This window comes from Guillardia theta (assembly GCF_000315625.1).
Source record: "Guillardia theta CCMP2712 unplaced genomic scaffold GUITHscaffold_60, whole genome shotgun sequence".
Lineage (NCBI taxonomy): Eukaryota > Cryptophyceae > Pyrenomonadales > Geminigeraceae > Guillardia > Guillardia theta.
Genome location: NW_005434614.1, coordinates 250932 through 266614, shown reverse-complemented (window position 1 = coordinate 266614; position 15683 = coordinate 250932). Strand labels below are relative to the sequence as shown.

Here is a 15683-nt window from a genome sequence, read left to right as displayed (position 1 = left end):
AGTTAAAGTTACAGTTGACACTCGTTTACTCAAGTTAAAGTTACAGTTGACACTCGTTTACTCGAGGTTAAAGTTACAGTTGACACTCGTTTACTCAAGTTAAAGTTACAGTTGACACTCGTTTACTCAAGTTAAAGTTACAGTTGACACTCGTTTACTCAAGTTAAAGTTACAGTTGACACTCGTTTACTCGAGGTTAAAGTTACAGTTGACACTCGTTTACTCAAGTTAAAGTTACAGTTGACACTCGTTTACTCAAGTTAAAGTTACAGTTGACCCTCGTTTACTCGAGGTTAAAGTTACAGTTGACACTCGTTTACTCTTAGATAAAGTTACAGTTGACACTCGTTTACTCTTAGTTAAAGTTACAGTTGACACTCGTTTACTCAAGTTAAAGTTACAGTTGACACTCGTTTACTCGAGGTTAAAGTTACAGTTGACACTCGTTTACTCAAGTTAAAGTTACAGTTGACACTCGTTTACTCAAGTTAAAGTTACAGCTGACACTCGTTTACTCAAGTTAAAGTTACAGTTGACACTCGTTTACTCGAGGTTAAAGTTACAGTTGACACTCGTTTACTCTTAGATAAAGTTACAGTTGACACTCGTTTACTCGAGGTTAAAGTTACAGCTGACACTCGTTTACTCAAGTTAAAGTTACAGTTGACACTCGTTTACTCAAGTTAAAGTTACAGCTGACACTCGTTTACTCAAGTTAAAGTTACAGTTGACACTCGTTTACTCGAGGTTAAAGTTACAGTTGACACTCGTTTACTCGAGGTTAAAGTTACAGTTGACACTCGTTTACTCAAGTTAAAGTTACAGTTGACACTCGTTTACTCAAGTTAAAGTTACAGTTGACACTCGTTTACTCGAGGTTAAAGTTACAGTTGACACTCGTTTACTCTTAGATAAAGTTACAGTTGACACTCGTTTACTCGAGGTTAAAGTTACAGCTGACACTCGTTTACTCAAGTTAAAGTTACAGTTGACACTCGTTTACTCAAGTTAAAGTTACAGTTGACACTCGTTTACTCAAGTTAAAGTTACAGTTGACACTCGTTTACTCGAGGTTAAAGTTACAGTTGACACTCGTTTACTCAAGTTAAAGTTACAGTTGACACTCGTTTACTCAAGTTAAAGTTACAGCTGACACTCGTTTACTCAAGTTAAAGTTACAGTTGACACTCGTTTACTCGAGGTTAAAGTTACAGTTGACACTCGTTTACTCAAGTTAAAGTTACAGTTGACACTCGTTTACTCGAGGTTAAAGTTACAGTTGACACTCGTTTACTCAAGTTAAAGTTACAGTTGACACTCGTTTACTCAAGTTAAAGTTACAGTTGACCCTCGTTTACTCGAGGTTAAAGTTACAGTTGACACTCGTTTACTCTTAGATAAAGTTACAGTTGACACTCGTTTACTCTAAGTTAAAGTTACAGTTGACACTCGTTTACTCAAGTTAAAGTTACAGTTGACACTCGTTTACTCGAGGTTAAAGTTACAGTTGACACTCGTTTACTCAAGTTAAAGTTACAGTTGACACTCGTTTACTCGAGGTTAAAGTTACAGTTGACACTCGTTTACTCAAGTTAAAGTTACAGCTGACACTCGTTTACTCAAGTTAAAGTTACAGTTGACACTCGTTTACTCGAGGTTAAAGTTACAGTTGACACTCGTTTACTCGAGGTTAAAGTTACAGTTGACACTCGTTTACTCTTAGTTAAAGTTACAGTTGACACTCGTTTACTCAAGTTAAAGTTACAGTTGACACTCGTTTACTCGAGGTTAAAGTTACAGTTGACACTCGTTTACTCTTAGATAAAGTTACAGTTGACACTCGTTTACTCGAGGTTAAAGTTACAGCTGACACTCGTTTACTCAAGTTAAAGTTACAGTTGACACTCGTTTACTCAAGTTAAAGTTACAGTTGACACTCGTTTACTCAAGTTAAAGTTACAGTTGACACTCGTTTACTCGAGGTTAAAGTTACAGTTGACACTCGTTTACTCTTAGATAAAGTTACAGCTGACCCTCGTTTACTCGAGGTTAAAGTTACAGTTGACACTCGTTTACTCAAGTTAAAGTTACAGCTGACACTCGTTTACTCTTAGATAAAGTTACAGCTGACACTCGTTTACTCAAGTTAAAGTTACAGTTGACTCGTTTACTCGAGGTTAAAGTTACAGCTGACACTCGTTTCCTTGAGTGTCAGTATCGCTGATCGCTTACGGGATCAGGAAGGAACCTGTCAAGGTTGATTTCCATGGTGTCGGGATGTGCGGGCGTAGAGGAAGGCTGCATCCTTGCATCCTGGCCAACTTGGAGGCAGCAGATCGGTCATCACCACTCGCCTCCTGCGCCTGCGAGTACCTCGGGATGTCAACTCTCTTGCGCAGCTCCCATCTCGGCGATTCTAGCTCAACAAAGAAGGGCCTGAGAAGACAAGGATTAAACCTCCAACGTCAAGAGCCCAAGAACCTGCTCGCTGTCTTGCCTCCCATCTCTTCACCCACGAAGATCATCAGGTCGCCTCTACATCGCAAGGTCAAGGCTCAACCCCTGAAGCCTCCTGACGGACTTGAATTTCATCAAGCAATCAAGAGCCATTGACGACCAGCAGGGAGGCCAAACCAAAAGAAGAATGGAGTTTGAATCTGAAAGATGCTCTCGTACATCCTTTAAATCCTATGCCCCGGACAATATTTCAGAGTTCAAAAGGATTGTTCCCACCTACCCCGTCTTTGATTTCATAATGCTTATCATTGCGATACCAGCTCTTCGCAGCAGCATCAAGAGTGAAAGAGACTCATCGTTTGCAGTACCTCATTCTTATCTACCGCGACTATCCTTGCTGAAGGGTATTCCCGCGCTATCAGATGACTCCAGTAACCTCTTCCGCACCCAAAGTCCACCAAGACGCTTCCTTGTCGTGCCCTCAACTCATTTGCAATCTGACGGATGATACGCTCGTTGGGAATCGCCCAGCTCCACCTTCTTGTGTGGTCGAAGCATCACGGCAACGCAAGATAGAGCGAGAGCTGCGTACCTACAACTCTCCTCCCTTGAGTTCGCCCAATCTACCGAGTTTGTTTCCACATCTCGCAGAAGCTCTTGGAAGAAGAACTTGTCGCATTCGTTATGCGCATTCACAATCTTGTAGCTCAGTCGCAGCTTGGTGATCAGCCTCAACATCAACGAAGCCAGCATCATCACTCCCGTCACCACCACCAACCCTCCATGCATGGCAGGACCATCGCAAGCTCGAACCCGCCTCAGAATATTGGTGACTCTGCCGGGCGAGCATCTCAGAGGGATTGAGCTCTTCGAAAGCTGGCACATACTGCATGAAAGTTGCCACCACATTTCCGGCACTTATGTCCAGTGCCAGGCATTCTCCTCCTCTTGTTCGGCCATTTCGTACTTTTTGTTGTACCGGAATCAAAACTTTTTACCATACAATCTTGGTACAAAATAAGAATATACAGGATTGATATCAACCTTCCGAGCTCTGCCAGTTACCGCGTCGGCCTGTCACCCCGAACGGTTCGTTATGACTCCTGCCAAGTCAGTGAGGTGTGCACACCAACTGGACTTGGATTCGAGTGGAAGTCGAGCTTAAGAGCACCGGTAGGCAGTTGTAGACTCGTGCCAGCCATTCCTAAAACGTTCAAAACCCCACTGAAAAGCATTAGCACTATCTGTGCTTTTCGTTTTCCGCCTGCTGGAAATCGTGGCGGTTGCGCTCAAACTCGGCAAAGAACGTATGAATGCGGAGGGAGGAATCCCGTGGCGGTAGAGCACGTTCAGGCCTATAGCAGCCATCAATTCAGGCCTATAGCAGCCATCAATTCAGGCCTATAGCAGCCATCAATTCAGGCCTATAGCAGCCATCAATTCAGGCCTATAGCAGCCATCAATTCAGGCCTATAGCAGCCATCAATTCAGGCCTGTAGCAGCCATCAATTCAGGCCTATAGCAGCCATCAATTCAGGCCTATAGCAGCCATCAATTCAGGCCTATAGCAGCCCTCCATCAACGCTAGAGAGACACTTCTGATCGCATCGGAAGCCCTCGAGACTACTCGCACTCAGGCTGCTCCAATCAGGCCTACCGGCGCATTCTCTATAGCCGGACAGCCTTGCCTCCAAGACCTCATGGACATGCTTCATAGGCAGCAGCAAGAGATTCTCTTGCTCCAACGTGAAGAATTTCGTATGCATTGCGAGGATTCTCGTCAACCCCGTGAGGAACTGCGAGCCCTCAAGCTCGCACAGGCACGAGCAGCCACGTTGCCGACCCCGGTGCCACGGCCATCGCGGCGCAACCGCCGCAGTCGTCGACGCCTCCCCCTTCGATGCCCTCGCAGCAGCAGCCCAAGGTACTACCGTAACGCTGTCGTGGCGGCATCATCCCTGCCTCCTATTCGGCCATACTTCGCCGTTACGGGACCGGTCAAGCTTCCATCATTGAAGGTCTTCTCAGGTAAGTCGGCCGACACCGACTTGACCGTGCATGCCTGGCTTCGTCTCTGCTACACATTGAACTGTCTCGTAGCAGCAAACATCGACCCGGTCGATTGGGTGCCACTGCGCGCCGACCAAAGAGAAAACATTCTTCTACAGAAGCTGAGTCTGCTTTGTGGGACAACTTAAGCGTACAGGACGAAGCAGCGCTCGAAGCATCAGTGGAAGCTATCCGCAAGAAAACGATATCCAAGAAGAGCATGAAGATGTATACCAGCTCCATGATACGTCGTTTGCGATGGCTCTATGTCAACAGAAAAGAAGTTCTAACCAAGGAGTTCAGAGAGCTCATGGAAAGACAGAATATCATGAACTTGCACTACGTTCCCGATAAAGATCTGCTGCATGATATCCTGACGCGTCGTGAAATCAAACCCATCGACTTTGAAAATAAGGAATCAACCGATCCAAAGTGTAGATTTACATCCACAGCTTTCATTACATGGCTTGTGCATTTGAGAAGTCAACACGAAGCGGTACAGAAAAAGTGAATGGCAATGGACGTGCAGGAATGAACGAAGATGATGGTAGACTAAAGGAGTTTGAGGCTGTCTCTATCCTTGCGAAGTAGTTGTCTCTATCCTTGCGATTCAATATCACAAGTTGATGAGATTTGAATCGTGAGATTGTACTTCAAGATCATTGTGTACATCATACATCCATTGTCATATGGCTAGCTATGATGTACAGAGGAAAAGAATGCTCTCATCTACTCAGAATCGCTTACAGCACTGTGTTTCTTCCTCTTCTGAATTCATTGCGCAAACTTTGTAGGACACCCTGCTTGTCGGACACATTTTTTTCCTGAAAAATTGAGTAAAAATCCCGCTTAGCGGCAAACGATGTCCAGAACATGCAAAGCTTGTCAGGCAAGAGAGAAGTCCATGAGTTGATCATCTCTTGCTTGTCGACATGAATCAATGTCTCTCGTAGCTCATTTGTTTTGACTGAATTCTAGGTCATGATTGATCCAGGCACCACCCAGCGCTCGAAATGTGTAAGTTAGCTTGACTGTGAGGCTTCGAGCTTCTGAACTCTTTTGGCTTTTATCGGAATCCCCCCAGGCGGTGAGCTTCTGTGTTGGTCTGCCTTGGCGCTATGACATCTGAGAAGTTGTTTTTATGCGTTTTTTGTTGCTTGTATGAACTGGCAACGGGACTGGATAGGTGGTGAGTTGGATCTGAGGCAAACGCTAAGGTCGACGCGGCTGACATTTTTGGTTCTGCTTCCTCGGTCTGCTCGAATGTGTTGCGGTGGACCTTTTAGATTGTAAGTATAGGATCAGATGGTGAAGATGTATAAGTTTGCTGACAAGTTCTTGTGGTTTCATTGGTTTTGTTTCGGATGGAATTGTACGGGCGGGACAGCATGTGAGTATTGGATCGCATGATGTGACAGCGATCGATCAGATACTGAAGCTTGACAGGCCACATTCGTCGATGGTGCTTGCGGAAAATGTCGAAACTGTCCAAAGCTTGCAACTGACCATTACACTGATCGCAAGTTTTGTCATGTATGTCTTTACCAACCCGAATGCCGAGGCACTGATGTTGATTTTGCCATTCGTCATCACACTTTGCTCCTAATCTATGGAATACTTTTAAACAGCCTGTAAGTCCTCAGTGCAGAGATTCAATCAGAACATCTTCGACTGAAATTTCTTTTCTGGGTTTTCTGACTCTTCCCAATCGGACGGACCTCGCGGCAGTATGTAAGTGACCTCGAGAAGCAAGTGTTCAAGGCATCAATCGGTCTGACATTTTCTTTTCTTTGGATTGATTTTTGGTTGGATTCATCTTGGACGGGGCTATTCAGTTTGTAAGCATCCATAAACAGATGCAGAAATTCAGTGGACTGACATGGATTTGTTCTCTTGTGTTGGATATTCTCCGATGATTTTTCGATTATGCTGGATAGTTCGTAAGTTTTGATATGCTCCAATGCGGTTAGAGAGATCTCTGACAATTTTGTTTTTCAATCATGACGGTTGGGTGATGGTTGGACAGTATGTAAGTAGCCTATGCAGTGATTCTTGTGGGGTTTCGAAGTGACTGATATCTTCTTTTTTTCTCTTCTCTTTCCATAACTTCTTTCTTTTTCACTCATGCGATTCACGTTTGCGTCGATCTTTTTGCTGGCAATTATCGTTTTGTTTTGATTGTCAATTTTTTCTTTTTTCATGCTTTCTTTTCCCGTGTTCTCGTCAGTGCTGTGTAAGTTTTCCCTTTCGCTGCCCGACTGCTCTTCTGACACATTGCTTGATATATGATGGATGGACCGACAATGGTGACAGAATGTAAGTTGAGTAATTTCAATGCAAACTTCACATAATTGATGTGTTTGAGGGAGGGTATTGACTTTAGTTGTCAGTGCGCGAAGTCAAGGGGATGGACAGGTTACGACGAGGTGCATAATTATACAGCAGATTTGATATGTCAGAGCCTGATGGATCCTGTTTGTAGTACGGCTGCGCGTTTTGCAAGAGCCAGACCGGCAGGAAGGACCGAAAGGTAAATCAGGACCAAACAGTGCAGATGAAGCAGGATGAGCATGAAACAAAGCAAAAGGAAGAGGAGAGGCGAAAGCTGGTGCAGCAAGAGGAGGAGCAGAAGAAGCAAGGGGGGAAAGGGTGTGTGCTGCACAAGGGTGTAGAGCAAAAGGATGCGGATCCTGTATCCATCACAATCCAAAGTCTCACAAACATGTCGACGTCCGGCCATTACTATGTATTTCATTGTTCTGTGAGGGCTGGAATCAAGGACAAGAAGGGTGTCCTCAAGGCCGCAAAGGATTCAAATTCGGAAAGATTACTTCAACATGAGCTAGATATCTACAGAAAGCTTGATTGCAACAAATATATCGTAGAATGTATACATGTTGCAAAATTTAGTCTGGATGGACAAAGCCCTTCTTTTCTTGCAATTGTCACGGAGCGAGCGAAACGATCGCTTGCGGACTGGATCGCTGAGTCAGAATCAGAAGTGAGGCAATTTCACAAGCAGGGAGTCGCTCAACAGCTCGGGAGGATTGTTTCTTACATACATCAACAGAATCTGGTCTGGCTGGATGTCAAGCCTGCAAACTTTGTTGTCTTTAAGGATCTGCAAATAAAGGCAGCAGATTTTGATGGAGCGGGAAGGGTAGGGACAGAAGTTACTCGTCAGACTGTCAACTACTGTGCGCCAGAGCTGACGAATCGCGTCAGAGCTCCCGCAGCCTTTTTGATGGACGCTTGGTCGTTGGGCATGACAGTGTTCGAAGTTTTCACAGGACAAAACCTTTACTCGCTCATTGGTCTGAATGAACCCGATCAGATCGTGGGATTCTGGAAAGAGCGTGGGAGTCAAAGCATCCTTGAAGGCAAAGCAAGAGAAGTTTTGACCGACTCATCGAGTGACACGAAATTGAAGCATTTTCTCTTTGGGCGGGATGGCGTTGGAGGTGTCCTCAGGTCAGATCCTGCACAACGAAGCTCTGTGCTGCAGTGCATGAGGGAGCGAGCTCTATTCACAGACAGTGAAACAACAACTGGTCTTCACAGAAAGGTCGATCAGGTGACCGAGACTTTGAGCTCTATCAAGCTGGAGATCTCTGAACTTAAACCCTTGATCCGCGAGGGGCTTGACGGAATTATCTCGCAGGCAGCAAACAATGAGGGGGTCGAAAAGGAGTTGAAGAAGCTCACTCGGGCTCTGAGCCAGCTTCCTAGGGTCGACGCCACAGCAGCTGGTAATTCTGAAGAAATTCGGATTCAACTAGACAAAATCTGTCATGTTATCGAGGATTTTTCGACGCTGGTCTCAGGCAACTGCTCATACTGTCTACAAGGTGTCAGCGAGACATTTAAAGCCACTTTGCAGACATGCCAATCAAAACAAGGCAAAGATCAGGAGGAGATGCTGTTGAAGGTGCTCAAGCAGATGGGGGACATGCAGAAACAGCTCAACAATGTTGAGACTGAGATCATGGATCTTAAAGACAAACTAGAAGATGCAGTCACTGCCAGCCGATCAGCAGTATTCCTATTGAATCGACTGTGCTTGGCAGAGGCTGACGGCAAGTTGGCTCCCCATCTCATTTGGATCTATCCAGCCGAGCGCAAGAAGAGCCTGATGAGCAGGTTGAATCCGAAGCACTGGATCTACGACAAGGTTTACATCCGATTCATATGTCCCGTCAGTCTTCAGGTCTGTGCAGAGAGGTTTGAGACTCAGGACATGAAGAGCTGGTTCAAGCGAGCCCTGCCCTACCTCAAAGCCGCGCTGTGTGTCCTCCAGATCGCACTCGCAAGCGCCTGGTGCATGGGGCTGCCATGTCCAGCCCTGGGAGATCAGGTTCCCCGTGAAAATCGCGAACTAGAAGCGGTCAAGGCTCTCAGTGGTTTCGTCATGGAAATGGCTGTACAGGAGCAGATCAATCTGAGTCCCATAGAGGAGTCGCTCAACGCAAGAGAGAGGCAGCAAGAAAAGTTGGATGCGCTTCGTGATGATTTGAGACGAAGTAACAAAGCTGTTGTCGAGCTGATGGAAAACATTGACAAGTAACACCTGTCTTCCCCCTTGCCAGTGCGGGATGCTGACGGCATGGCAGGAATTGGGTCAACAAGACTGGGCTTCGACTTGTCAATGCCAGAGATGGTACCGTGGAGTGGGTTCATCCCTCCGCAGCAGATGACTTCAAAAGGAAGGGACAAAAGATGCTATCTATGTGATCCAACTAGCCCAACATGTCAGGCCCTACAGGTATTCCTTATGCGGAACATCTTGTTGCTGAGGACCCTGCAGATACCATCTGGTTGGAGGCATGGGCCTGCTCAAGCTTGTTGTGAGAGGTGAAGCTAGCAGGCAAGAGAAGATAACGGCATCCTACCTGCTTGTTTATCCATGGAGGTTTCACAAGCGTTTGTATTGTAGATGCTTAGACATAGACGTGGGGTGTACATAAACACCCGAACTTGAAATGCTCTTTAAGTGATCCAACTAGCCCAACAACAAGAGCTAACTTTTCAAGTTAGCGATCGCACTGTGAATGGTGCTGTAGACAGTACAAAAAATCAACCGATTCGATAACCCTTCACACAGTCCAACTCAAAGAAGCATTTCCTGCCGTTGCTTCTTTGAGTTGGACTGCGCTCGCCCAACAGCTGCGCAATTTGCGCGTGGTGCATCTGGATGCGCAGCTGTTGGGCGAGCGCAGCAGTTCCATTACACAGACGCGGGTCGTCTCCCCCATCTCGTTGGTCCGGGGATGCTGTTCATGGGAGTCTCCCAAGACTAGCCCGTGCTTCTTCCATGCCCTGACCAGGCCATCCTGCAGGACGCGCATGACCTTGTTGTGAGCCATGTGAATGGCCCTATGCATGGCCGCGCAGGTGAGTCGGATGTGGGACCATCGTGTCTTCCCCATTGACGTAGCGTGTCGTTGGTAGGGGCATCGCCTGCCTTGCTGTCCTCATGATCGCTTGCCTTCCTTTACCCTTGAGGCACTTTTTACCCTCTGCCAGTAAATCCACTATTCCTGTGGCTGCCAAGAACCTTCCTGCCCAGGTGGCTGGTCCATGCTCCTGTAATCATCGGGTCGCCTGGCTGTCGCTCCATGCCTTCGCTGCTTGTATGACATGAACAACTTCTGTAATCGAATGCAGCTGTGCCATACCCATATCTCGTTTCGCCGTGGGCATTGTTAGCGCGGATGATTGAATTGTCCCTCTGGTACGGTGCTGGCACTTCGCTCGATGATCTTCAATGGTCCTCTGGTGCTTTGAGTGTCGTATATTCTGCCTGCCACCATACAGTGCGGGTGAGGATGGGCCCATTCCTCTGCTCCGTCGGCCGTTCAACCCTGTGGCTCCAGTGAAGGATGGTCTCGTCCCATCCTCCTGCTGCCGTATCCAGGGGGACAGTTCCTTGTGGGAGGGCACCAGCTGCCGATTCCCTGTTCGCCAGACGGCGGGTGTGGGGTCCGAGTAATCTCGTGTGAGACGAGTCAAGTATCCGTTGAACCCTCGCAGGTGCAGTCTCTTCGTCGTATCCTTGGCCAAACCATACCCCCAGCCCAGCTCCGGTTCCTGGGCCTGTGCCCAGCCTCCCTCTGTCCGCTGCCCCAGGCGGACCCCCAGGCAGCGCCGGCTCCTTGTCGGCGGCTGCTCTTTCTCCGTCCGCGGCCGCCAGCTTTGCGGCGGCAGCGGACGTCTCGACTGTCAGTGGTCAGTCGGCTGCCTCCGGGTATCGCGTCTAAGGGAGTTTCATTTTGGACGTCCCCTCCTGCTGCTTGTTACCCCTCCTAGCGATGTCTGCGCGGCTTCGCGCGTAGGCTGGCGGTGCCGGGTCTGCTGACGCAACAAGGCGAGTACAACTCTATATGCAACAAACGCGGCGCAAACACACGAAACATAACAAAAGTAACCAGCCTGGCACTGCTGGCAACCAGACCCTACACTGCCAGCCCACGCGGGAAGCCACCACAGCAGGGGTGAATGTTTACGAGTCGCAGGGGACGTGAACGCCCTCATCATAGTACACGACGGCGATACCCTGACTCCGGGCCGGGCAGCCGACTGACCACTGTCGGCCGCACAGAGGCCGCGGACGAAGAAAGGGCAGCCACCGACAAGGAGCCGGCGCTGCTCCAAATATAGAAGTTTTACTCGCAGAAGGGAAAAAGTGCCTCAAGCAGAACAAAGCAGGAACAAGCTAAACCTGCATGCACACAGCGCACAGCGAGGCGCGCATGCTCCTGCTGCTTGTTGCTTGATTGCTTGACCCTTAGGCTGCTTGTCTGCGCGGCTTCGCGCTTGGGCTGGCGATGCCGCGTCTGGTTGCCAGCAGTGCTGGTTCTTTTTGGGCTTGTGTTTTGTGTGTGTTTGTGCAGCTTCTCGCTCTGCGCTGTGTGCCAGGAGGTTCAGCTTGTTCCTGCTTTGTTTTGCTTGAGGCACTTTTACCCCTGCCAGTAAACTACACAGTAAATCTTCGTCCTACTGTCAGCAGACCCGGCACCGCCAGCCCACGCGCGAAGCCGCGCAGACAAGCAGGGTCTTGCTGTCTACCATCTTCGCTCATTTTCCTGAGCGTGACCTGAGCCACTCTCCGATGCGAGTCTCGAGCTACAATCCCCTCACGGCTTTCTCGCATCGCTATGCTCAGATGCTGGACTGCTATCTTCGTGCCTGGAGGTTCAGCTGGAATAGTGGATTTACTGGCAGAAGGTAAAAAGTGCCTCAACTTGTTCCTGCTTTGTTTCTGCCAGTAAATCCGTATCCATCTTCATGGCAACAATGGATTTACTGGCAGAAGGTAAAAAGTGCCTCAAGCAGAACAAAGCAGGAACAAGCTAAACCTCCTGGCACACAGCACACAGCGAGAAGCTGCACAAACACACACAAAACACAAGCCCGAAAAGAACCAGCACTGCTGGCACCCAGACGCGGCACCGCCAGCCCAAGCGCGAAGCCGCGCAAACAAGCAGCCTAAGGGTCAGGCAATCAAGCAACAAGCAGCAGGAGCATGCAGGAGGAATAAAATCCCTTACACGCGATACCCGGAGGCAGCCGACTGACCACTGTCAGTCGAGACGTCCGCTGCCGCCACAAAGCGGGCGGCCGCGGACGGAGAAAGGGCAGCCGCCGACAAGGAGCCCGGCGGCGTTGCCCGGGGGTCCGCCTGGGGCAGCGGACGGAGGGAGGCTGGACACAGGAACACGGTACCGCTCGAGGTAGTCCTCCTCGCTAGCCTCCGAGTCAGCGTCTCCAGCGTCAGCTGCATAGTGAGGCGCTGATAGGTGAGGCGCTGATAGGTGGCGGCGCGTTTGCGAGCCAACTCTGCGAGCGAGCGCCAAAGACAGTTGGCGATTCATCAGTTCACTGCGGGTGACCTTCATCGGGCGGTACGGACACTACTGAGCTCCGGCATCTACAGGGCTGAATCTTTCGCTGATCTTGTTGCTGAAGCACAAGAGAAGTTCCCTGATGGTGCGTCGCCTGCCTTTGGTTGGAAGTGCTTCCGCGGATCATCTCACCCAGCAAGCGCTTGCAGTACTGCAGGTGGATTTGACTGACATCCTCGACACCACTAGCCTGATCCAGGCGATCAAGCGCTACAGCTCCTTTGCGGGGACCGATGACCAAGGGTGGAGGATTCGGCAACACCTGTCACCCCTTTCTAGTCATCCTGCAGCTTTGAAGCTCTACTGCAAACATATCCTCCAAGGGGTCCTTCTTGGCCAAATGCCGGATCTTCTTATTCCTGCCCTGTCAGCCATTCGTCGAGGAGGCAGATTTATTCCCCTCTCCAAGGGAGCTGATAAACCTGGTCTCGCGACGAAGCTTGCTTTGGCAGCGATTCGCTCATTTCTTGACCAGCACTTCCTCTCGTCTCACCCTCGAGCGATTCAGTTCGGACTCGATCGAGACGGCTGTCTGAAGTTCTCGCAAACCGCGTCAGCGCTCCTGCCCCTTCACGCTCGCGGTGATGATGAGGATGTTGCCAACCCCACAGTGCTGGTGAGTTTGGATGCAAAGAACGCCTTCAACTCCCTCGACCGCCAGGCTCTCTTCGACGCAATCGAGGGACGTGCGAGTCGCGACTACTAAGCTTGCCCTCTTGCGAGCATCTCCGTTTGTTCGCCTCCTACCTCTCCAGCTACTATGGAGACTCTGCTGACCTTCGACTCTTTCACAAAAGTCAGTCAGCCTCCGTTCAGTGTACCTCGGGCGTCTGTCAGGGCGATGTCCCCTCCAGCGTATTTTTCTGCCACAGTATCCACCCCCTGCTCCTCCATATCGCAGAGCTTTTTCCCTCTGTTCGAGTCTTGGCCTATGCTGACAACGTCGTGCTTGTCGGTCCACTCGAGGATGCCGTTGCAGCTACGTCCGCTATGAAGAAGTACATGTTCAGTGGCTGATCTGAAGCTAGAGATTCAACCTCGCGAGTCGAAAGTTTACATCCCCTCCTGGCATCAACACCCTGATCTCTCGCAGCTGAAGAAGAGCCTTAAGCGCCGTCTCAAGACTCAACTTCTTCACTTCGAGGTCGTCACTGGCGGGATTACACTTGGCGGCCTGCCTATCGGCACGGATGGATTTCATGCTAGTCAGCTCCGAGCGAAGGTTTCTACCCTCAACGAAGAGCTCTCGAAGCTCGGGCTCGTCCAGCATGGCTTCATGTTCAAGACGCTGGTGAGGGCGAGCCATCTCCAGAAGCTGCGCTTCTTCCTCCAGGGGTCTTCTCCGTTTCTCCCGCGGGTCCAATCACAGATTCGTCGCTTTGACCTCTCTGTCCACCTGGCGCTTGAGAAATACCACCGCTGGCCTTCCTCGCAGTACCTCGCCGCGCATCCCGACCTGCTAGAGTTTGCGAGGTTCAAGCGGGAGCTTCCGCATAGTCGGGGAGGGGACGAGTTCATGCCCTCTGAGGGTCTACACCCCGCTGTTTACTATACGGCTATCGCTCGCTTCCTCGCTTGGTACTCTGACCAGCCGATGTCCCGGACCTTGCCCTCTCCTCATAGCCTGGACGTTCACTGCTCGAGATCTCTCCGTGCCCAGAAGCATCCTCTGGCGACCTTCTTCGTTGAGGCGCACGACTTCGTTCATAATGCTGGAGCGATCCTCTACCGTCGTGTGAAGGCTCCTGCACCGGCTGCAGATGGCGCGGCGATCCCACCTGCCCCGGCTGCTGTGCCTGATGACGCAGGACGCCCCCCGGCATCTGTGGTACACATCCCTGGTTTGCGCGCTTCATTCCTCCCCCTGCGCAGCGAAATGTGACCCCTCTTGTCATGCGCGTCTTCCCTCGCCATGTGCATGCTCGCGCTGCGCTGACCGATCAGCAGCGTGATATCCTCACCTTGCACAGCCGCAGGACACACTCGCTCAAGTCGCAGGATAGGGTCTTGCAGTCTACCATCTTCGCTCACCCCTCAAGGCCTTCCCGCACCGCTATGCTCAGATGCTCGACTGCTATCTCCATGGCATGCCGATCTGCCAGTGTCCGACGAAATGTGATGGATGTCAGCGCGAGCTCGATCCCTCCGTTGCTGCACATCATCTCCAGACCTGCAAACGCCGATCCTCCAAGCTTCCCACGGCGCATGACAACCTTACTCGTACGATTCGGTCGATGCTGAACGAAGCTGGTCTTCAGAGCGTCATCGATACAGTGGGGGATCCTCGTTCTCGACGGCAGGTACCCTCCCATCCTCATGGCCGCAAGATGAAGGGCGATATCCACATCCCTGGAATCCGCGATCGAGGGTCCGAGCAGTACGAGGGCTTGATGGCGGACGTGACGTTGGTCCACCCTTACATTGGTAGCTCTGCCGACCTGACCAAGTGGGGGGAGGTCAACCTCGACGCCCTCCATGTTGCAGCGTCTGAGAAGATTCGCAAACATCGCGCTGCATATGCTATGACTACTCCTCCTCGAGCGTTCATCCCTCTTGCCATCTCGACGGACGGTACCCTGCATCCTGACACCCGGAACCCTAAACCCTAAACCCTAAAGCGGAGGCTCCGCTTCATCTGGTATGGTATCTCGCGGACATCATTGCTCAGCGCTCGATGCCTCTTGAGGATGCGGCGTTTGGTCGGCACTTCGTGCCTGATGACGGCCCTGCTGCTGAGGTCTTGGCTCGCAAACGCGCCGCCACCTATCAGCGCCTCACTATGCAGCTGACGCTGGAGGCGCTCTTGTCTGGTGCGAGGCGCATGACGCCCTTGCGGGCGCAAGCACTTCTCGAGCCAGAGGACAGCTCCTCCTCGGACTTTGTCGAGTCGCCCGAGGGGGAGTCTTCGCCGGAGGTCTCCGACTCCGATGGGGGAAACACGTCGAGTGGCGCCGACGATCGGCGCGGAGCTGGCGAGGCGTCTCCGTCCCTCACTGTGACGTCGGGTGCCTCCGGAGAGCTCGACACCACTGGGGTGCTTGCTGCTGGTCCGAGCTCGCCTGCTTCCTCCCCGGCATCGGTCGGGTCACGCCGGTCCTTGGGCATTGCTGCGGCGTCGCCGCCGTCACGGGCGGCTACCGCTGACTCGGCTACCGCTGACTCGGAGGCTAGCGAGGAGGACTACCTCGAGCGGTACCGTGTTCCTGTGTCCAGCCTCCCTCCGTCCGCTGCCCCAGGCGGACCCCCGGGCAACGCCAGCCCAAGCGCGAAGCCGCG

The 15683-nt window shown here is 50.7% G+C and overlaps 3 protein-coding genes across 3 annotated transcripts; 2 read left to right on the top strand and 1 right to left on the bottom strand.

The window, feature by feature from the left end:
• Positions 1-2228: 2228 nt before the first annotated feature.
• GUITHDRAFT_142066 (hypothetical protein) lies at positions 2229-3246 on the bottom strand (the record flags this gene model as incomplete). Its single annotated transcript, XM_005828295.1, has 5 exons — positions 2229-2436; positions 2482-2533; positions 2734-2779; positions 2826-2994; positions 3050-3246. The coding sequence occupies 5 exons, from the start codon at positions 3244-3246 to the stop codon at positions 2229-2231; spliced, it is 672 nt and encodes a 223-aa protein (XP_005828352.1).
• Positions 3247-6809: 3563 nt separating this feature from the next.
• Positions 6810-9237, top strand: GUITHDRAFT_142065 (hypothetical protein; the record flags this gene model as incomplete). Its single annotated transcript, XM_005828294.1, has 4 exons — positions 6810-6812; positions 6897-6932; positions 6989-9066; positions 9117-9237. 4 exons carry the CDS (start codon positions 6810-6812, stop codon positions 9235-9237), a joined length of 2238 nt encoding a protein of 745 aa, XP_005828351.1.
• Positions 9238-13338: 4101 nt separating this feature from the next.
• Positions 13339-15016, top strand: GUITHDRAFT_112585 (hypothetical protein; the record flags this gene model as incomplete). Its single annotated transcript, XM_005828293.1, has 3 exons — positions 13339-13362; positions 13501-14248; positions 14421-15016. 3 exons carry the CDS (start codon positions 13339-13341, stop codon positions 15014-15016), a joined length of 1368 nt encoding a protein of 455 aa, XP_005828350.1.
• Positions 15017-15683: the final 667 nt, after the last annotated feature.